Consider the following 23,180-nt stretch of genomic DNA (forward strand, 5'->3'; position numbering starts at 1 on the left):
ACAGTCGACAGTCACATAATGGCCATGAGATAATAAAGAAGAGATAAGTGAAGATAGTGGCATCTCTTGTAAATTTGAATTTTGAGTTTGGGCATTTTGATCTTTTTGATCCTATTCGGTAAGTCCTGAGGCAAAGTAGATTAAACCTAAAAATAATTGTGTTGATTGAAGACAATATTTGAGTTTGAGTTAAAATAATTTATGTATATAAAAAAGATTAATCAATGAACAAGTGAGTGAAATAAATAAATTATAAAAAAAACACAAAAGAAAACTCACTTAGAACCTATAAATATTACGTGGTACAATGATCTTAATAAAATATAAATAAATATTATTAAATATATAAATTATTTCGAATGTGTTTGATTGCACACATTTACCATAAAAAATGTATAATTATTATACACATTTTCTATGAAATCAATCAAACACTCTTAATTTTTTTATAGGAAATATGTATATGGTATAAACATTTAAATGTTTTTTTCCATGAAATTCATTTTCAATGCAATCAAACACACTCATGTAAATCTTAAGGTGTGTTTGATTGAAATTATTTTCCATGAAAAATATCACATTAAGAGTGTGTTTGATTGCACACATTTTTCATGAAAAATATGTAATTATTATACATTTTCTATGGAAAACAATCAAACACTCTTAATTTTTTCATAAAAAAATATGTATGGTACAACCATTTAAAGCTTATTTCCATGGAATTCATTTTTCAAGGGGTGAGATGGTTTTTGTTTTCTAGGCAATATTACCTAGAATTAAATTCTAAATAATGCAATCAAACACACCTTAAGGGTGTGTTTGATAGTATGGAAAATGTTTCATCCAAGAAATTGAATTTCATCTTTGATATTTGACATACTATATTTTTCATAGAACTCAATTTCATGGTACAATCATTAAACCATATTTTTAGCTATTTTTTATGAAAAATTCCATATAGGGGGAGATAGTTTTTGTTTTCCATGTAAGTTAGAAAATATTTTCATTTTCACCTAAATGCCATCAAACACATCCTAAGGGAAAAATTTTCATGTTTATATGTTTGATTACTTAACATTTTTTATAAAAAAAATTTAATGGTACAATACATTGAAGAATGTTTTGATCTATTTTTTTTATAGAAAATTGGAATTAGGGGAGGTTAGAATTATTTTTCATGGAATTGGAAAATATTTGATTACTTTAATGAAATTAAGGTGTGTTTGATAGTATGGAAAATACATAAAAAATGTCATATCCAAATAATTAAATTTTATCTTTGATATTTGACATACTATATTTTTTATGGAATTGAATTTCATAGTATAATTATTAAAGTATGTTTTTATCTATTTTTCATAAGAAATTTTATCTAGAGAGAAGATGATTTTTATTTTTTATATAAATTAAAAAATATTTTCCCTTCCAACTGCTTCTGACCGTAATTTTGCTTCTGACTGTAATTTTTTATGTAAATTAAAAAATATGTTTTTGCTTCTTACTGTAATTTTGTCGGTGTATGTATATTTTATGGTACAAGACTTTTAGGGTTGGCAATGAGCAATGCCTCGTGCGCTTTTATAATTTGAATTTTGCAATATAGAATTAGAATGTAAACGCTTCACAAATGCTCAAGTTTTGAGGCAGCCCCCAACCAGGAGTTTGGAGTTTGGAGTTTGGAGTTTGGACTTGACTTTCACCCCAAAAGGTTTTTTTTTTTTTTTTTTTGAGTCTATTTGTTACATTAATGAAACCTCAAGCCCGCGAATGGCGTAAATTTTAATTTCCTGTCATTAAGGGTATGATTTCAGTGTGTACCACTTGGGATTAGAACTGTCGGCCATCCAATAATATTGAGAAACGTGTAGATCTGAAGTGAAAAATACCTATGAAGATGGCCTCTGATTGGCGGTCCACGCTATGTCCGATGCACTCTCTCACATCCAAGAAAAATCCTCCTGGTTCCAAACATTCCCTAGTCCTCTTTGAAGCAAAGAACAATTGAAACAAGGGGAGAGAGAGAGAGAGAGCAGAAGGCCCTCTTTAAAGCCGGCTAAACAAACAAATCCGGAGCATCCAATCCAAACCAAGCAGGACTCCAACTCAGAGCCAGAGAAAACGCTCGACAGTCGACATGGCCTCCACAGCCCTTTGAACTTTCAACGCTCTCTTCCCCCAAATCCGATTCCAAATTCCCAAACCCTAACCTATACATACACATATATTGTATCTGGAGCGGTTATGGCGGCGACGATCGAAGGGCAGGACAGAGTGATGGCCACGGCGCAGCAGATCGTGAAGAGTCTCAACACGTCCAAGGACGCGACGCAGGATATGATACTGATCTTCTCCAGCTTCGACAATCGGTTGTCTAATATCAGCAGTTTGATGTCGAATCCTGACGGTGCCGGCGACGGCGAGGGGGATTCTCGGTTCGATTGCGCTGAAAAGGTGATTCTTCGGTGGGACGCGGAGTCCGAGCCGTCGCGGCACTGGGAGGACTCTCCGGACGACGCGGCGGAGTACCTGGCAGCCGTCGACGAGATCCTCCATTTGACCGAGGGCCTCACGATCCAGAACGAGAGTGAAGTAGTGGATCGAGCTGAGAGCGCGCTCCAGCTGGCGATGTCGAGGCTGGAGGACGAGTTTCGGCATATTTTGATACGGAGCACGGTGCCGCTTGACGCTGAGAGGCTCTACGGTTCCATACGGAGGGTTTCCCTCTCGTTCCCGACGAATGATGTCGAAATTGGGGATTTCGAGAGTTTTGCCGAGGACGATCAGGTGAGTTGCTATCACGAGAGAGGTGCGAGCTTGGCGGATGATGTGTGCGTGGACATGGTTCATCCTCATGCTGTGGTGGAGCTGAAGGAGATTGCTGATCGGATGATTAGGTCTGGTTATGAAAAGGAGTGTTGCCAAATTTACAGCTGTGTCCGCCGGGATGTGCTCGACGAGTGTTTGTCCATTCTGGGGCTTGAGAAGCTCAGTATCGAGGAAGTTCAGAAGATTGATTGGAGGTTATTGGATGAGAAAATGAAGAGGTGGATTCAGGCTGTTAAGATTGTGGTTAAAGTGCTTTTGCCTGGTGAGAAGCGGCTTTGCGAACAGATATTTGATGCCTCTGAATTAATAAAAGAGGTCTGCTTCATCGAGACTGCCAAGGGATGCGTGATGCAGCTGTTGAACTTTGGCGAGGCAGTTGCAATTGGAAAGAGGTCGTCTGAGAAGTTGTTTAGGATACTTGATATGTATGATGTACTGGTGGATGTTGTGCCGGACCTGCAAACATTGTTTAGTGATGAATCTGGGGAACTAGTGTGCACTGAGGCCCAGGGCGTGCTTAATGGACTGGGGGAGGCAGCTATTGGCACATTGGTGGAGTTTGAATATGCCGTTCAGGGTGAAGCATCTAAGAAAGCAATCCAAGGTGGTGAGATTCACCCACTGACACGGTATGTGATGAATTATGTGAAATTGCTAGTGGATTACAGTGCTTCCCTGAATTCTCTTTTGGAGAACTGTGCAGATGAATCAGTTCATTTGCAAAGGGATGAATACGATAGTGTGCAGTTTGGAGACATGTCTCCAATTGCAGGCCGTTTACTTTTGTTGATGGAGTCTCTGGAATTGAACCTAGAGGAGAAGTCAAGAATGTATGAGGACAGCGCAATGCAATATGTATTCTTGATGAATAATACACTTTACATAGTTCAGAAGGTGAAAGATTCCGATCTTGGAAAACTTTTGGGAGATAATTGGGTTCGCAAGCGCCGTGGTCAGGTTCGACAACATGCGAGGAGCTATCTCAGAGCCTCATGGAGCAAATCTCTATCGTGTTTGAAAGATGAAGGAATTGGTGCTAACTTGAGTAATGCTGCCAAGGTGGCTTTAAAGGAAAGGTTTAAGAACTTTAATTCCTGTTTTGAAGAAATTTATAGGATCCAGACAGCTTGGAAGGTCCCAGATGCTCAACTTCGTGAGGAACTTAGAATATCCATATCAGAGAATGTAATTCCAGCATATCGGGCATTCTTGGGAAGGTTCCGGAATCACCTAGAGAGCGGACGGAATGCTGGGAAATACATAAAATACACAGCAGAAGATTTAGAGAGCTATTTATTGGATCTATTTGAAGGGACACCAGGAGTTCTGAACCACATGAGAAGAAAAAGTTCATAGGACAGAGCTTTTTTTATTCAAGGTAAGCGACTCATTGAGGACTTGTTGGAACCAGTTCACTCCTTAATCTAGCTTGATGATATGCTTTGTATTTTCTTGGTATCAACGGTTAGCTACTGGTGAAAATGCTCTGTATAATATTGTAGTAACTTTGTACATGTATCATATATAGATCCTTTGTTTGTGAATCTTATCACTAGTCATGTTTTTAACATCACAAACTGCATTTGGAGTTGTACATAGGTTCTTGCCTAAATTTTATTGCACTTAAGGAGCTACTTAATAGACTGATTATTGTTCCAGGTGTGTTCTGTCACTGTGTGGTTTTAGATTGTACGCTGTCTTAACACCCTGCCCCCTACCCCTTACCCCCTTTTTGCACCCACGAGTAAAAAAGGTGGAAAAGCTATCAAAGTAGTTGAACTTTCTTCTTAAATTCAAGTTTGTCCATACTAAGTGTATTAGGAAGAAGAACAAAGAAAGTATCAAAGACAATTTACTTTGTTTAGCCTTACTCTCACCAAAATTCATGCAGAACAAATTAATTTTACTTGTTTATGCTCTCTAATTTTGAGGGGTCCTTGTGTAATTGCTATTCCTGTAGAATTGAGTCTATCTGTTCTGGATAATTTCTTGATCTCTCTAGTCATGTGCTCTTTTCTGGAAATGAAGATGGTGACCCAAACATGTTGTGAGTATTGTGACAATGTTTGAAAATTTAGGATACGGAACAATGGGGACTGCCACTAGTTGACAAAATATATTTCTATATATACTTCTAATATATCATATATAGATATACACATATTTGATTCAAAGATAACAAAAGGGTAAATTATGTCTCAGTTTAGATATGGCAGTCCCTCAGAATCCTTTAGATATGGCTGTATATGAATTGAAAGAAATATTCTGGTAGTCTGAATGTTAAGAAATTAATTTCAACATTCTTCATAAGTATACAAAAAGTTAATTTTTTTTTTCTCAGAAAGCTCTTTTCACAAACTAAATGGATGTTTTGAGTTTTAGGGTTCTTAAAATTAAAACTTCTAGGAAAAAAAGGATTTAGTGAACACCCATGCTTTTATTTTATTATTCAATGTAAATATATTGTCCTCAAACTTGTCTTTTGTATTTATTTGTGTTTTAACTGATGGATACATGTGCGAAGTATCTGAATGTTAAAAGATACAGATAAAAAGGACATGGTTGGACATGTGTTTTGAGTCTTTTGACACTTCTTGATAAGTGTTGGATGAGCTTTGCGACTATGTTGGTGTCTGATATAAAAGACATGGTTGGACATGTGTTTTGAGTCTTTTGACACTTCTTGATAAGTGTTGGATGAGCTTTGCGACTATGTAGGTGTCTGATAGAAAGGGCATGGTTGGACATGTGTTTTGAGTCTTTTGACACTTCTTGATAAGTGTTGGATGATCTTTGCGACTATGTAGGTGTCTGATATAAACATGAGAGGCATAATGCCCAAGTGTGTGTGCCCTTAAACTGTAAGTGGAATGGATACAGAACATTTTTTCTACTTATGAAAGAATTCTCCAAACCTCTAGTGAGTCTACAAAAGAAGTTACAATACACGTAATAGTAAAGAAAGGAATAATGTCTTGTACAATACAACACAACCCAATTCAGTGAACCTTACTCTCAAATGCTTGGTAATGGCTATGTGTGGATCAGCTCTTTTCAGTTAACTATATTAGAAGTTTATCATTAATTCAGTCCGCACTGGAGCAATTGTGTTATTTCTTGCCATCAGTCCTTGTAGACACCTTAATAGCTGCAGGTTGTGCATGACCCCAATATCTAAATCAGCACAACTTTTGTCAATACTTCTAGGGTTTGAGTTCTCCTATTTCCAGCTGGTCTCAAGCCCCCAAATAAAAGAGTAGGTTTGTGTTAGGTAGCCAACAGTCAAATGTAAAATTGATTGGATCAAATATCATGAATTCTAAACAAAGTTAATTGCATTTGTGCAGAGAATTCTATGTAGTATTTGTAAATAAAAATGATGTGCTATTTAGAAGCTTGTGTCGTGACTCTTTAAATGTATATCTTTATCTGAATAGTTATCACAGGGCCATATGTTTTTTGAATATTGATTTCGTCATTAAACGATATTATGCTCACTTGAACATTGTGCTTTCTTCAGATTCTTTTTGACTGGTGTTTTGGTAGTCTTCTTTATTCTTTTTAATTTTTTTTTGCTAGGTATTGTTTTGGTATAGGCTTGTTCCCAGTTGCCCTCCGTACAAAATCCTTTCAGCACCTTTGGTTCGAGAATTATTTTGTGATGGAATTAAATTAAAGATAGAATAAAATAGTGATGGAATTATTTGAACCAAATGGGCTGTTATTCTCGCTGGCTTTCCTTTCTGTATTCTGCAATTTGCTAAAAGTTATATTTATTCACGTACCTTTAACTTCTTAAAGACAAATCTTTTATGGGGTTGGCATTTTTATCCAATCATGTATTATCCTTCATCTTTGTAATGGTTAGTAACAGTAAAGTTGCTTCTTTTATGATTGTTATGCTGTGGGTTCAAGTTGTGTAAACAGCTATTTGAAAATTAAGGATAAGGTTATATATGAAAAGCCCTCCCTTAACTTTAGTAAAGTGGGAAATTTTGTACATCAGGAGCACTCTTTTGTGGAATCGGAACAAAAGGGATTTGTAGAGATATTTAAGAAGAAGCTTGAGAAGAAGAAGAAGAAGCAAAACTGGGAGAAAGATGAAGCAAAGCCAGGAGTGAAACTGAGAAGAGAGAGAATACGCAGAGCGGAAATCAAAGCAATTATATTCGATAATCAAAAGCATGAATAAAGGAATAAATAGGGTTCGATAAAATGATTATGAATCCAAATCCTAATCAAAATAAAAAAATAGAATTGCCTATATTTAATCTAAATATGATTTCTAAAATTTTTAAAAAATAGATTTTATCACAATATGCCTATATTTATCCCTATCAGTCTCTTGTGGAGGGAGAAGAACTCACCCTTAAGTCTTGGCAGATTTGCACTTCTCAATTGGGAAACCATAGGGATAGTGCTTGGGTGGCCTTCTGTCACCATTTTGTGTACAGAGTCAATTGGAGGTTGCGGTCTATCTACACCAACTTGCTTATGTAAGGAAGAACTCACTGCTGGTATGTCTTAGACCTGTTAGCTCTTTTGTAACTCCAGCAAACTAGGGTCAAGCTGTTGTAACTTTGCTCAGGTGATCCAAGTAGAGTCAAAATTAGAATAGTTCTTCCAACGTACTAAGAACCACTGTACCTTCCCATCCCTGGTAGAAATAATCTGATTTTTATTTGAAAACATCAATTGTATCCATGTGTGCAGCAGTTATATGAGGTAAAGGGAATGCAATGTTAGGGTAAGGTAATGAAGGGGTAGGTTCGAGTTAAGGACGACCAGAAGGAGAATCAATGTTAGGTGGAGATGTGTGGCCCCCTGTATACACCGATATCCTCCACATTAAAATTAGAGCTAAAACTATAGTCAAGTGGCTTAATCAATGAAAAAAGCATTTACATGCTAAAATTGGAGTTAAATTAAAATCCCAGTAGAAATTCTCTTGGAAGCCGCACTGCCGTACTTCTCCTTAATTGTCTCCTTGACTTGGAATCTTAATTTCTCCTTACTGATCTTATAATTCTTGTAAAGCAATTCAGCTCGAGATGGAGCTGTTGGCATGTGTATGTCCTGCCCTTTCTCAATTGTTTCCCAAGCGTGTATATTGAGATTTTTGAACTCCAAAGCCCACCCGCGCGCACCCTCCTCAACCTTTGCAAAACCCATCTGTTTGCTCTGACAAACCTTGGTTTCATCTACTTTGAAAGCGTTTTCATTGTCTTCATCATCCTCTCCATTTTGATTACCATTCTCCACTAATTTCTAAACTTTCTTGCTCCTTCCAAGTATTTTCTTCTAGCGTCATACCTCTCAATAACATATGCATAGCTAGCAGCATCATAACCCTTCCAACGGCCCCTTTTGCCATCATAATCCAGCTCTAACGTCTCAATGTTCTCATCTGGTGCAATGTTTGTGTCTGTAGTCTTTCAAGATGTCAAGCTCCTTCTGCTTTGATGCTTCGATTAGCGCAACTGCTCCTAGATATTGAATTCTTAATTCACTTTGCTCCCAATTTTCGTGGCCTCTCCATGCATGACTTTGCTGTATGTGTGTCATGGCCCCAGAGTTTTCACAAGCACCTTATGCTGAATTTGTCTGCCTAATGAATTTTCGCACCTCTGTCGTACCATGATTTTGTATGGTTTGGATCTGACTTCCGTTTCCTACGATGCTTTAAACTTGGTCTCTCTGCACTAAGATGCCATGGAGCTGATGACAAATATTGAGGAATGTGAGGATTGATTTCTTTTCCATCCTCTTCGACCTCGGCTGGGGCGAGACCTGCCTTGCGTGCTTCTTCCAATTCTAGCTGCTTCCTACGGTCCTCTCTAGATTTGAATGCCACTGATGCAGTCGCCATGGAAGAGGAAGAAGAAGAAGAGCCAAGAGAAGCACTTGTGTTAAATTAAATATTCAACAGCGTTACCTTATTTATAGGCAAAAAAATCTAATCCTGTTCATAACGTGATTATGAATCCAAATCCTAATCAAGATAAAACAAGATGAGATAGCAAAATAAAGACCTAATCTAAATATAACTTCTAAAATCTAAATAGGGAAATTTATCAAAATATCCCTAGCAGGTGTGACTAAACTTCTGATCTAATGCTTCCTCCCTTTTGACTTTCCTAATGACGTGGGGCCCAGCGTAGTTTTCGGATTTACTGATACAATAGCTAGTAATTGTAAGTATGTGCTTTTGGCAGTCTTGTTATTTGTGTTATAAGCTTATGGCCCAATCCGTCTAGGCCTTGCACAAAAGTATTTGCATGTGTTGGCAACATTATCTGGATGTAACAATTTATATTTATATTATTTTATTTGTTCAATCTCTATTTTTACTGATTTTGCCAACAATAGCTCTTTGAATTGAAATTGGGGGCAATGGAAAGGACGGGAAATTGAAGGCATCTTCATCCTCTTCTACGTCGGGCATGAGAAAGTAAATGGAACAATTGTTTAGTTAATACATTTGAGACAGAAATTAAAGCAATTAAAGAACAGGTAGATTTCAATTATAAAATATAATTTTGTGGTTAACTTATTAAAACGATTATATTTAAAAGTATCCTAAGTCAGGAATAATTTACATTCAAATAATTTTAAAACCTTTTTGAGGTGGTCTAGTTAAAGATATCTCAAAATTTATTGTTGAGGTTTTAGATAATTGTAAAAAATATTTCTAACACGTGAAAAATGTAAAGAGTTTCCCTTAGATTTATATTATAATTTTTTCTTTATTGTTAATTGACTATCATTAAATTTTATAAAATAATTAAAATACCCTTATATTTCTCTTCTTTTTTTTTCTTATTCTCCTTTCTCTATCTTTTTTACCTCTTTTGTTGTTTTCTCACTCTTTCTGTAACAAACGAAAGATGAACAATGAAAGCAATGATGGGGCATCCATTTACAGTGGTATATATTGGTTTAAGATTATGAATTTCACTTTTTTTTTTTTTTTTTTCTTTCAAACACACTTAGGTATATATTGGTTTAAAATAAAAAGTTTCACTATTATATATAATTTCTATATCTCCTTCAAATCTAGATTTGGTTTCATTATTTATCTCAAATTCAAATCTGGATTCAAGATGAAAGGTTTCAATTTCTCTTTACAAAAACTATTTAAATTTATTTAGGGACGGATCCAAGAGGATCCAAGGGGAGGGTTGGAGCTTTAATTAATTCATTATCCTTTAATATTTAGTTATAATTAAGTTGTTAAATTTGAGTTTTCACTTAATCAGTGAACACTTTATAAATAATTATTTATTTATTAAAATTTTATTATATTTTCATAAAAATATTCTTAATTTTTTTTTCTCGTAGATAATGAATTGTTGTATCAAATAGTCATATATTATAAGAAAATCAATTCAACAAATAGAGAACATATTAGTAAAGAAAACAAGATTTCTTTCTCCCTTTTCTCGTTTGGAATAGAATAAACGAAAGACTATATATCTTTTGATAAAATCATTAATGGGATGAAAACTATGAGTTGAAGTCCTTAAATTCGTTGGAAAACAAATTTGAAAAATTTTCCTTTTTTTTTTATTTTTCAAATGAATTATATTGTTTTAAAAATTCATAAAACAATATTCTCTTCAACTTCATACTTTTCCTCTCCCTCTGTCAAAGACTTAACTTGTCTCTCACATTGCAAGGATAACATATTCTACCCCTATACCTCTATATATTAAAGAAAAACGAATCTCTTTAATTAAAATGAGATGCATGAAATTATTTTAAATCTTCAAATATAATATAAATTCTCACAATTTTTTTATAACTTTACAAAATTTACTTTTTATTATCAAACTCACATGATCTATTTGCATAAAAATTATTTGAGTTTGCATATTTTTCACTTACTCCGTCATAGATTTGTTTAAGTGGCCAATTAAGATAGAAGAAAAACTAAATAACTACCAACATGTATGCGATGATGTGATGTTGCATAAAAGAGATGCGCATAAAGTAGCCTTTTTAACTCTTGGTAGCCCTGAATTTAAAAAAAAAAAGAAAAGATAATTACTTTAAATTATAAATTTCCGCGAATACATACGGCATCGCCAAACCCAAACCCAAAATCCCGAATATATATATAAGGAAGCGGAAGCGGAAGCGGGGAGTGTTCGTGAATTGCAAATATAAGACGGCTAGTCAGAGAAAACGAATTCATTTGACTCTCGTTCGGGTTGCGCTTTGTCGGAACTTGGAACCGCCATGGTTGGCTCTTCCGATTCAAACCCATTGCCCGGCGCCGGCGGCGGAGCCTCTAAGTTCCTCGCCGACCTTCCCTCCCGCGGCCTTTTCTCCTCCACCGTCATCTCTGCTAATCCGGTCGGTAGTCACATTCTCTCCGAACTTCAACAAATACTTCTCTTGTAAACCCTAGTTTTTATGCTTTCCAATTCCGCGTGCTTATCTGCGTACAAGTTTCCCCCACGACTCCAATCCACACTGGGGACTGTTGACTGGCGATTTCATAAATTCTGTGCGTGTACTTAGTCCGGAATGTTTGATTTCGGTGGTGGTGGGTACGGGAGCAGAGTTTCTTGACTGCTATCGCGGCCGCGAAGTGTTTAGATGCTATTAGGTTTACCTTTTGATACTTGTTTTCTGTTTCAATACTAAAGCCTGTATCTTTTATTTCCCCAAAATTCACGAGTCGTTTTCCTGCCGCTGGAGAGCAATTGCAGTAGAATTCTAGACTGCTTTCGGGTTGGCTGTAATTTGCGATGGTACAGAGAGTGATTTTGATTTTGTATTGCTTTTATCGGATTGCTCTGCCCTTGCTGATCTAAGCATACCGAGGATTTTACCGATTTATCTGCGTGCTATATAACTATAAACACGTGTGTACTGTTTGTTTATCTTGTATATGTATTTTTATTACTGGGTGGGAGGTGTCAGGCTACCTCAAATTGGGCTACACATGGTTTATTGATTTATTAAGCAATGGTTGATCATTGCATTACATGTTGGAAGTCATGTCCTATTGCCAATTGGGAATCACGTCCTACTGCCAATTGGTCTGTGAACTCCCTCTCTCTCTGTCACACACACACACACACACACACATGTAGTTGTCAGTATTTCTACAGCATTCCAGTATTGCATTGGAAGAGAATAGCCTTTTGCTTTCTCAAAGAGGGTAAATTGAGCTTTAACTAATGTTCAGGCTGATATGCTTCATGCTGCACGCACACAGTGTATATAATTGATTTGTGCCATGATGAGTACAACTATGCGGTGTACTGGTCTGGTTCTGTTACAACCTTTTGTGTCAGGGTTAGATTTCATTATGCATTGGGGCTGTAACACAAAGCTATGTATCGCAACTAAGGATTTTGTAACTATCTGGTTATCTCAGATAGTCAGATTAGGAGGCCCATTGTTAAGGTAATTAACAGATGTTGGAGATATGAAAGGAACTGATCTTCTTCCTGCATATGGTGCTTTGATGGAGGCTCTTTTAGTTTGGGGGATGGCTAGGAGAAAAAGTGGCATATAAGCACAGGAAAAATCTCATCATGTAATATGTGCAAGTATGATCATAGGAAAGACACGGGAACATAGACTGCTTGACATTTTTGAAATTAAGATCAAAGGAGTCTATGAATCCTGTAAAGTAAGTGGCCCAACAAATGAACAGTGTTGAATATTTTGAAAAATAGGATGCACGATGGGCACATCTTCTGAAACTAAATTGGTTACTTGACTGTTAATGAGATTTCTTTCATCCAACATGAATTGTAGGAAGCCCAATTTTTGTGGAATCTATTTTCTATTGTAAAGTATGGTGTCTAATTCCATAACATTCATGAAAATGACATGATGATGGGTAGGGTATTATTGCATATTGTAAGGCAGCAAACTATGCAATAGTGTAGGGAGACCATATACCCCTTCAGCAATCAGTTTAGGTGCCAAGATTTTAGCTGTAAATTGAGCTAATTTTTCATAAAAGGTAAGTGGGGAGAGTGTATCGTTACTTATTATGAATTCTTGTCTTGCATATGAGACCCCATTAAACATGGAATGGACATATATATGAGATAAAATGGACATATGGACATGCTGATTGTAGAAAATACCACACTATGCTAAGGACATACTTAAAATATATACTTAATATATAATAGGGTGTCCCCAGTGCATAAGGCTCCATGTTTTGTGAGAATTGGTGAAGGTCGCATTTGAATGGGGCATAGAAGGGGGGAAAAAAAAAGAAGCTGCTGTAGCAGAAGAAAGAAAAATAAGTAGGGAAAAAATATGGTAGAGAATAAAACTTGTTGTGAGAGAGGTGATGAGGAATAAGAAGAAGAAAAGAGAAGAAGGTAAAAAAAAAAGAGGCAGGAAAAAAAGCTTCTGTAGCAGAATAAGGAGAAGTGTAGGAAGAGGAGGAAAATTGGTCTAAGAAGAAAAACAAGGAAGAAGAGGGAGAAAAGGTTGAAAAAGTTAGGGGGAGCCAGGTTTGTCATTGTTAGCTTCCTCTTTGTACTTATGCTGGCTGGTTGCTTATGTATTACTACAACAGGCATAATCAAGGCATTAAATTACCAAAATTTAATGATTCCATTTAAATCATCCTTCATGGATATTCTATATGAGAACTCATGAACAAGGATTTCCAAGTGTTTCTATAGCATGTCCGATTTTTGGGCATGCATGACCATCGTGTACTGATATTTGTGTCCAACATAAAATAATAATAATAATAATAAGAGATTCTGGACAGTGTGCCTGACATGTATTTGCTGTGTCACACGGTGAATTGTGTCTGTGCCCACAACCCATTTAATACTTGTATGTGCTCCTTTATCGAAAGCTCTTGCTTTCTAGGTGAAACTGCTAGTAATCAATGTTTTGGAATGCACCTAACCTTCAATTTCATGAAGTGTTTGAGGTGTGTTTATGTATTGATATGCTTGAATAGTGCCCATGTAAGTGAACATGCTTGCTTTTCTTTCAAATATGATTTTATTAATGCTTTGAGAAATTTTGTACAGGGTGGAATGCGGGTTTATCTTGGTGATCATGACACATCACCTCCAGGTTTGTTTCATGACACTCTAAATTTTATATTATTTAATTTGATAATTGATATGCTACAGTTGGTACTTGAATTCTTCTTCTTTGTTTGTGTATGAGTATGACAGAAGCTGCTTATTTCTATCTTTTAGTATGGAGAATAATGCTAACTTAAGCACATCTCCATCATGAATTTTTTAATTTATACTTACTCTTAGTACTTTTTTTTTTTAAGTCCTTGAAGTGTTTGTGGGTGATCATTAAGGTTTCTAAAATTCAACTCGTCATGACAAATTTATTGGTCAAGTGGAAAAGTTTTGGTAATTCTTTTAAAGGTAATTTGATTTGCTAACCACTATGAATAGTTTTTTCTTCATACGGGAAGTTGATAAAGATGTGGCCATAGATAGAGATGATTGGTGAGGTAAAATCTCCTCACCTACTAGGATTAAAACTTAATAACTTGTTTATGGGAACTATATTACCAAAAAACGTTAATACTCAAGTGAACTATGAAGTGGTCATGCTTCTTTTTGTTTGCTGGCTGGTAAACATACTTTGACATATGGTAATTTTAGTTTAGTGAATGTGCTATCTTATAGATCCCTTTTCATGATTGTTCTTTTAAATGTTTCCTTAGGGGGGCAAAAAACTAAGCATAGAAACTCCATAGATCGTAGAGTTTTAGCTAGACCAATTTTTAAAAATTGGTCATCATGCTATAAAATTGTGCTATTAGATAACTAGTTGATGAAATATGTAAATTTACCCCTATTATACCATATTATAAAACCAATGGTGTACCATATTCATGTCTCATTGAGCTTGCCACAAAGATTTGTGTTCCAAGTTGCATTAAGTGGTGTACCCTTGACCACTAAGCGCATGGGGGAGCAAATGGATGTGCACTATTAGTTTTACTTGACTTATTGTCCAAATCATAAGTGCTAAGGTTGTGTTGGCGTTACCTTGGAATTGCGACTAGGTTGAACTTATCAATTCGTAAAAAAAACCACCTAGGTTGTTTTGGGTCAAGCAATTGGAAGGGCTCGATTAAAAGGGGTAAGGGTTTGGTCCCCATTTATCCAAAAGAAATAAAGAAAAAGGGGAGAGAAAGGGGGGATATGACAATGACAAACAAAGAAGAAGACAATGATAGTCCAGTGCTTGGCAGAGAGAGAGAGAAGGGGAATAAGACGATGAAGAAGAAGAAGAAAATGATGATGATAATCTGTTGCTTGATGTCAAAGAAGAAAAAGATGACATTGTGCTACTTGATGATGACGACTACAACGACAATCCATTGTTTGACAACAATAAAGAAGTTAATAGTTAGCTACTTTACAATGACACAATGCCTCTTTGACTTTCGCTCTAATGAACATCATGATGGATTGGGAAGGTAGTTCTGCTCATTCAACTTGTGGCCAGTGATAGTAAACATATTGTTGTCTAAGGCTCCCGTGTTGCTGGTTGGACAGGGGATGATCTCCGAAGACAGATTGCTTTTCCCAGCCATGTTGTGATTCGCAGATCTGAAGATTGCAAGAGTGATCAAAAGCTTGAAAGACAGCGTGGTAGTCACTGCATAGGTGTGACAGTTGCTGCCGGTGTGGATGTGGTGGTAAAGGAAAGATAAGAGCTGCCTAGGGTTTAACAAAAGAGAAGGATTTTTCCTGCTCTAATACCATGCAGAAATTTTAGGGAGAAGAACTAATTTCATTCATCATAGAGAACGAAATATATATACATCATACATCTTTCTGGTTTCCTAATATATACACTACAATTAAGAAATTATATCTATACTACTTTTGGAAACCTACAGCTAACTATGAGGGGGAGAGAGAGATTTATTCTCCCTACTCAAAGTAGGAAATAGGTTGACTTTACAGAAAAGGAAAGTTAGAAAATGGGAAACAGAATAATTAGTTGGCTGATATTCTTGAAATCTCCATGAAATATGTAATGGAGGAGTGGTAACCGCTCTATAGAAACTGTGGATAGCTTATATGTAAAGCTATGCACCTCTTTCCTTTTCTCTACAATTCTCTCTTACTTTCTCTTGGATTCTCTTTGTTTCTCCCTACTATCTGTCTTAATTTTCCTTCATCTCTCTTAGTTTTCCCCTCTTATTCAATCTAATCCCCCTTGTTTCTCTTTATTTCTCCTACTCTTTCAATTCTATTCTCAAGAAAATAAGAAGTTAGGACTAGGGTCCTGACATCTTTTTAAAACAAAAAGGCTTTAAAACATCAATGAAAGTATCAATTTTTATTAAGAAACAATAAGATATATAATTTGGTTAGTATAAATTTAATATCAACTTGAGTAAATGTTCAAAACGTATGATGGCCCCAATAACATACTAGTGAAGCCTATTGGCTGTTATACTAAGATACGTACCTTGTCCCCAACCTTGTACCATAAACCCTAGCATATGGCAATCCTCCGAACTATTGTTCAGATGCATTGTGCGCAAAAGAGCCATACTATGAAACTTTGTGCACAAGTGCTTGAGCAAAGATGAAGAAGAGAAACTGAGAAGTGAGGTGTCTGAAAACCAATTTGGTTTCATAACTGGTAGGTCAATAACGAAAGTTGTATGCTGATTGAGGCACCAACCTCGCCCACCACACAGACTGCCTCCAAAATTGGTAGGGCGGGACAATTTATGTCACTTGTCATAAGGCAAAAGAGTAATGGGCATAATATAGTGTTGTACACTCTACTTCTGGTACCACAATCTCCATGGCAAGATGTTAGCATGAAATTTCTTGTTGAGGGTCCATGTCATATTGACGCAACGTGTGTGAAAAAAAACATACCAAAATAAACCCTTGAAAGAACAAACTTCAATGGCCAAAGTATAGGTGTCAAAAGGGCCGGCCCGGCCCGAGTCGGCCCACGGGCTTTTTAAACGGGCCGGGCCGGCCCTTTTACTAAAAGGGCCGGGCTGGGCCCGGGCCCTTTTATAATTGATAGGGCCCGGCCCGGCCCACGGCCCCCCTACAAAAGGGCCGGGCCGGGCTGGGCCGGGCCAGCCCGTGGGCTAGAGGGCCGGGCCGGGCCCTTAGCCCACAGGGCCTAGTGGGCCGGGGCCGGTGGGCCCGGCCCTTTTTTTTTTAAATAATTTTTTTAAAAATAATACATATAATATATACATATATAAATATCAAAATAATACATATATAAAAATTAATTTATTTTTTTTAAATATTTTCTATCTTAATTCTTAAGTTTTAAATATTATTTCATTATTTTATATTTCAAAATTCTATATGCCTTATAATTTTTGTTGTGAATTGATATGAAAAATAATGTACATATAAAAAGGAGAATGTTTATTTATAATTTAAATATATAGAAAATTTAACTTAAAAATTTTAAATAAATTAATTGATGGTTATTATTTATATATATTGCAAAATTAAATTTTTTAGCATCCAATATCAATAATTACCTAAGAATAACAAAATTAAAAAAAAAAATGAGTAAGGGCCTTACTGGCCCATAAGGGCCTCATGGGCCCGGCCCATAAGGGCCCAACGGGCCACGGGCCGGGCCGTGGGCCCAATTTCTTTGGCCCAGCCCGGCCCCCCAATGGGGGCCGGGCTCGGCCCGGCCCGTATGAACAGTAACGGGCCGGGCCAAAGCCCGGCCCTTTTGACACCTCTATGCCAAAGCTTGGCTTTCAAAAAGACGCAAAAATAAGACTGTTTTGCTAAAAAAACCTAAATAGATTGCCGAAATTTGTATTGGGAAAAATTGATTACAAACTCTAGGTTTAAGGCATATTTATAGTGTTTGGTTAATCCAAATCCATCTAATATTTATAAATAAAATCCAACTAGAATCCTAATAAAAATAAAATGCTAATCAAACATGAAGTAGAATCCTAAAATATATGAAGTATTAAAATACTGTTTGCTACTGTTTCTATTTGGTTGGGTCGATCTTGGGCCGGGCCTTGACTAGTGACCACATCATTCACCTCCACTTGATCAAAATTTGACCTCGAATTTTGATCTAGGTATGACAACTCCATGTCCAGGCAAGTACAAGGAGAGATTACCCACCTTGAATGTTTGGAAATACCCAAACCCTAACTCATTATAAGGATCAAAGGCTGTATAGTATCGTGGAGGCCACCCACAACATGAACAACTGGAACAGTACCTAGTTCTGAACCCTTGGAACTTTTTTGCTATGGAAACATGAGCAAATACATTCCTCCCCCTCTTAGCCCTATCTTCGTTGGCATGGGTCCAACCATCACCGTGTTTGTTGCCCTCTGCCTTCACTGTATTATTATTGTTAGAAGGACGTTGAACATTCCATTTTGAGCTTTTCTCTAATCTAGTAGATCTTATCACAAGTCCTTCTCCTCTCATCAGTTTTCTTGATTTTAACTCCTCAACAACTTCTGAATTCATCCGTAGATTTTTCTTACTTAGAGAAACATTCTTTTGCAACTGTTTCGAATAAAGGCTTATTCCATGACTACTAGCAATCTCTCCATCACTTAAAATATTGATGCTTGAATTCTCCTTTGGTCCAAGCACTTGATCAACTATAGCAACAGCTACTACAACATTCTTAGTTTCAGAATCTAATTTCAAATTAATACTGAAAGCAGTTGCACTACTTGAGTTAACTAGCCTGGGAGATCCAACACCCCTATCCACTAAGAGACCCCTATGACCATCTTGCTTTTGCAATTGCAAAAGTGAATATGTTCTTATTGCCTTCGATTCAACCATGTCAGAGCCTGAATAAACTGTAGAAGGATCTGCTACCATGGTCTCCATCTCCTTTACAGTCGCAAGCTGATTAGAAGAAACACCACCATCCTTGGATTGCGAAGCAATGCCTGAGCCCTCAGACTGGAAAGTTTCCTAATATGAGTCAACAACCTTGGAGTTTCTGTCATGTTAACATCATAAACCAGAACTGAGTTTGCCAACGTTGAGGTTGTTGGGACAACATAATGTTCGAGATCAAGCTCCAAACTCACTGAAAAGCCATTCTTTAGTGTATACTCATTGTTTCCCCAATGGTTATGTTGTTGCGCATTCCTCCTAACTCCTCTACCACTAGGGTTGGCTATCATGCGATCAAGATCATCCTCATCGTCACTATCATCCATCATTGGTCTTCTAGGATTAACGAGGATAGGATTAATGGCTGGTCTTCCCGGTTTAACGTAACCGGCTTGATTCACACCATTAGTCCAGTTTCGATTATTATTAACTAGTTGTAAAACGCTTAATTGGTTGCAGATTTGCTCCAATTGATGCTGCATTGTACGAGTTATTTATCGTTGTTCTTCGATTGCTCTCCAAATCGCAGGCAACCCCTTATCATCATCATGGGGCTGGTTGCTACCGTTACTTTCAATATTGGATATCTGATTGGTTGATTAACTGCTCTGATACCACCTAACATAACATGTAGAGCGCGTGTGAACAAAAACACACTAAAATAAACCCTTGAAAGAACAATCTTCGATGGTCAAAGTTTGGTTTTCAAGAAGACGCAAAAATAAGTCTATTTTGCTAAGAAGACCTAAATAGGTTGTCGAAATTTGTATTGAGAAAAATTGATTACAAACTCTAGGTTCTAGGCATATTTATAGTGTTTGGTTAATTCAAATCCATCTAATATTTGTAAATAAAATTCAACTAGAATTCTAATAAAAATAAAACCCTAATCAAATATGAAGTAAAATGCTAAAACATATGAAGTATTAAAATATTGTTTGCTACTGTTTCGGCGCTATTATTCCGGTTTGGTTGGGTCGGTATTGGGCGGGGTTTGATTAGTGACCGCATCACATATTGTCTGATCCATGCTTCTTTGGCCACTGTGTTACGATGTGTTTGATTACTACCTTTTTACCGAAAAAGACTTCTATGCTCCGTCAAAGGTTTCTAATATTGATGGTTTGTTGGCCAGGTAATCAAGGAAGGGGCTTATGCCTGTTTGTAAGGCCAAATATTTATACTCTTGTGTGTCATCCATGAGTAGGACCTGTTTTCTGTTTACATTTTTCTAGAGTGTCATACCATCTTCAAGTAATTTCAATGTAGATTGTGACTTCTTCCAGAATATGGGGTTTGGTTTAAGAATCATTTATATCTGAAATTAGATAATCTTATGTCATCCTGTTGTATGTCCAGAGGACCAGCTGATAAAGACAAACCAAATGAACATATTGATTAGGTCTCTTATGCTTAAGAAACAGAAGGGTGACTCCAGTTCAAAAGATGCAAAGGGTACAGCTGCAAATGAAGGTTCTAGAAAGAGGTGTTACATTTATTTCTTTCTTGGATATATTACTCATGATGTATCATATTTATATTTGATGTTGATGCGTCTGAATTTCTATTCATGTTTTCAACGTCCTAAAATGGCTTGTGTCTGTTTATTTCACACCTGCATGCATATATGATCTCCCTACTATCTGTTATCAGGTCTGCTGAAAGACAATCGGATGGCAGGGCTTCAGCCAAGAAGCCAGTGACAAGCACTCAAATTGCTTCTCAACAAGGTGAGTTCTATATTTAGGCATCTTGCATCACTGGTTAAATTAAATGGGTAAGTCAAAAGTAATGGTGAGCAAGTGCAAAAAGGACACCTTCTATTTGTTTTAAGTTAATGGACAAATCTATCAAGTATTAGGATTGCATTATTCTCAAATTTATATAAAATTTAATGCTCGAGGACTTTGGGATTGGTGTTTACATAGTGATTCTGAGTATTTTATGTACAGTAGTGTGGGAGCTTTGTGGATGGTTCTTTGCAGAAAATTTCTAAACAATTAGACATTACCTAGTAGCGTGCCCAATTGAACATCTTGTATATATGAAGATATCAAGTGTCTAATGCATATACTTAACATATTGAGAAGAGTCTATGTAATACTTTGTGGTATTGGCTCACCCCATCGCTTGAATAACTTATTCATCCTTATAGCAATTTTGGTTTTCTGATTAATAATTCCCTTTTGATGGCAAGGGAATTATATCATGATTTTCTTGTGGGGTTTTTTGGTTTGGGGCTAATGAAATAGTATTTCATTTACAAAATATGTTTAATTTGCTCTTGTGGCTATGGTTGTCATAATACAATTTCATGTTTGCCTGTCCTATCATGGTGAAAGATAAATGCTCAACGCAATGACGCCTTAATTCCACTAGGTGGAAATATTGGAGAGATGAAATTATGTTCTAACAGCATGAGTAGAAATTACCTGCAATTCTTTTTCAAAAATAAATTTATCCAGTTGCATCCCTGGGATTCTTTTGCACTTCATTAATTTCCAGCTATCTGCACCTGTGGACATAATTTCCCATTAAAGCATGTGTATGCATATTTCCTTCTTTCTCTTTCTTTGGCCTTTTCTTCTTCTTCTTTTTTTTTTTCTTTTTTGGTGGGGGTGAATGTGGTGGGTGTTGATTGACTGTCATTCTGAACTTCTAATGGCTTTTGAGCATGTAGGAACATCAAAGTCTCGTTTACCTGAAAAGGACTTGCAGAGTTTGACTGTTGAGAGACTCCGGGTTCTTTTGAAGGAGAGAGGTCTTTCCTTGAAGGGAAAGAAGGCAAGTACCAAAAACATTTCATTTCTGCACTTTTTAAGATTCTTAATGCCGTCGCTCACTAATTCCATCCGTTGTGGACGCATTGGTGGAGTGAATCTAGTTCATTTAATGAGTACATCCAATTCATGGTCTTGATGGACCACTAATTGGTGCCACTAAAATTGATTTTCGCTGGAAGGTTTGCCCTTATTTTCTTATTATATCAGTCTCATACATGGAAGCGTGTTGGCAGGATGAACTGATTGCTCGATTAAGAGGTACAAATGGCTAATCGTATGATGGAAAAGTGGAAAGTGTCTACATCAGAAGCTAGGACGGGCGTTTTTCTTCTGATGTAAGTGCTTCTTGGAGATAATTTACAGTGAGAAGAGTCATCGTCCTCCCAAGACTGCATTTTGTATGGTTTTGTGTGTTAGTGCTTTGGTCTAAACCAGCAGATAGTATGTTTGTAATGAGAGAGGTTTGAATTGATAATGCTCAGAGAAGTGCAAACCTGATCACCATATTCTCATTTCTAAAGACTTTTTGCAATCGGCTGTTCATGTTCTTTTGCCCCTAAGCTCTATAGAAAGTCACAGGCAATGTTCCAGTGTTGTTGTCCTGCCACTTCTTTCTTTCCTGAGGTTCTTGGGTCCGTCTCTTGTACCTCATCTTTGAATTGCTTGTATCTTCACAAAGTGGGCGCCTTGCATGCTAGGGACACCTGCTCTTTCTGTGCCTTGCGATCGATCTTCATAGCAGTAGTTGTTCCTCATGCCCCCTACAGATTGCGCTCAGAGAAACCCCCTTGAGCAAATGCTTTGCCTTGGTTCTTCATGGCAGAGTAGCCTATTCATTTTTGTCTTTTTGACAGAAAACAGACTCTTAACAGAGCAGCACATTTCCAATGTGTAGCCTGGATGGATGAAGTTGCCGCTGCGTTTCTTTTCCAGGATGCAGGGCAGTTAAATGCTGGGAACTTTAGAAATCTCGTCTTTGATGGGTTATTTTGAAACTTGGCTACACTTTGGATTGCTTGTTAATGACGAGCTTTCAGAATATGTCCTTGTAAATTCAATTTTATTGGGGGTATAATCCCCTTATACGTAAGAGTACGGTCATGAAATGGAGAAAAAATTGTAGAGCTGAAGATCATGGACGAGGATGGTTGTAAATAAGCAAGTCACGTACTAATTCTTTGATGTTGTGATGTAGCTGTTGTATTATGATATATTGTATTGTGTTATCAAAATAGTGTTAAAAAATTGTGTTTGATAACTAAGTATGATGTTGTATTTATTACTATTAAAAATAAGTAATAAACGTCGGTTGCTTGTAAATTATTTTGATTTTTATAAAAAGTGGACGCATATTGTTTTTTCTTTTAAACAGCTTAATTTTTTTTTTTAGAGAAATAACTAATTTAAAAACAAAGTCATGTTTTATCCAATAATTTATTTTTTGTCAAAAAAAAGTATACTTTAAAAATATATCAGTATCAAATAGTCATTACTCTTTTGAGGGCTCGTGTTGGATGCGAGTGTTTGGGTCCCCCCGCCCCCTCCGTTCTATCTTAATTTGTTTGTTTATGTTGGTCGAAGCAGATAAAGAGTTTTGTTATTTTATTTTTTTTAAATAAAAAAAATTAATTTAATGTTATCATGTGTAATTTGTAATTTTTTTTTTAAAAAAAAGGACCGCAACTGCCAATTAACT

General features: G+C 36.5%; 2 protein-coding genes across 3 annotated transcripts; both read left to right on the forward strand.

The window, feature by feature from the left end:
- Positions 1 to 2,005: 2,005 nt before the first annotated feature.
- LOC127795526 (exocyst complex component EXO70B1) lies at positions 2,006 to 7,178 on the forward strand. Of its 2 annotated transcripts, none has more exons than XM_052327274.1 (2): positions 2,006 to 4,204; positions 6,833 to 7,178. In XM_052327274.1, exon 1 carries the CDS (start codon positions 2,242 to 2,244, stop codon positions 4,180 to 4,182), a length of 1,941 nt encoding a protein of 646 aa, XP_052183234.1. In that variant the 5' UTR covers positions 2,006 to 2,241; the 3' UTR covers positions 4,183 to 4,204; positions 6,833 to 7,178. The 2 variants fall into 2 exon arrangements, with proteins under 2 accessions (XP_052183234.1, XP_052183233.1); XM_052327273.1 differs by lacking the exon at positions 6,833 to 7,178 and adding an exon at positions 6,406 to 6,731.
- Positions 7,179 to 10,943: 3,765 nt separating this feature from the next.
- Positions 10,944 to 22,086, forward strand: LOC127795122 (uncharacterized). The gene is made up of 6 exons (XM_052326580.1): positions 10,944 to 11,184; positions 13,857 to 13,902; positions 20,061 to 20,187; positions 20,355 to 20,431; positions 21,382 to 21,485; positions 21,718 to 22,086. Exons 1-6 carry the CDS (start codon positions 11,068 to 11,070, stop codon positions 21,754 to 21,756), a joined length of 510 nt encoding a protein of 169 aa, XP_052182540.1. The 5' UTR covers positions 10,944 to 11,067; the 3' UTR covers positions 21,757 to 22,086.
- The last annotated feature ends 1,094 nt before the right edge of the window (positions 22,087 to 23,180 follow it).

Source organism: Diospyros lotus, chromosome 2 (assembly GCF_014633365.1).
Source record: "Diospyros lotus cultivar Yz01 chromosome 2, ASM1463336v1, whole genome shotgun sequence".
Classification (NCBI taxonomy): domain Eukaryota; kingdom Viridiplantae; phylum Streptophyta; class Magnoliopsida; order Ericales; family Ebenaceae; genus Diospyros; species Diospyros lotus.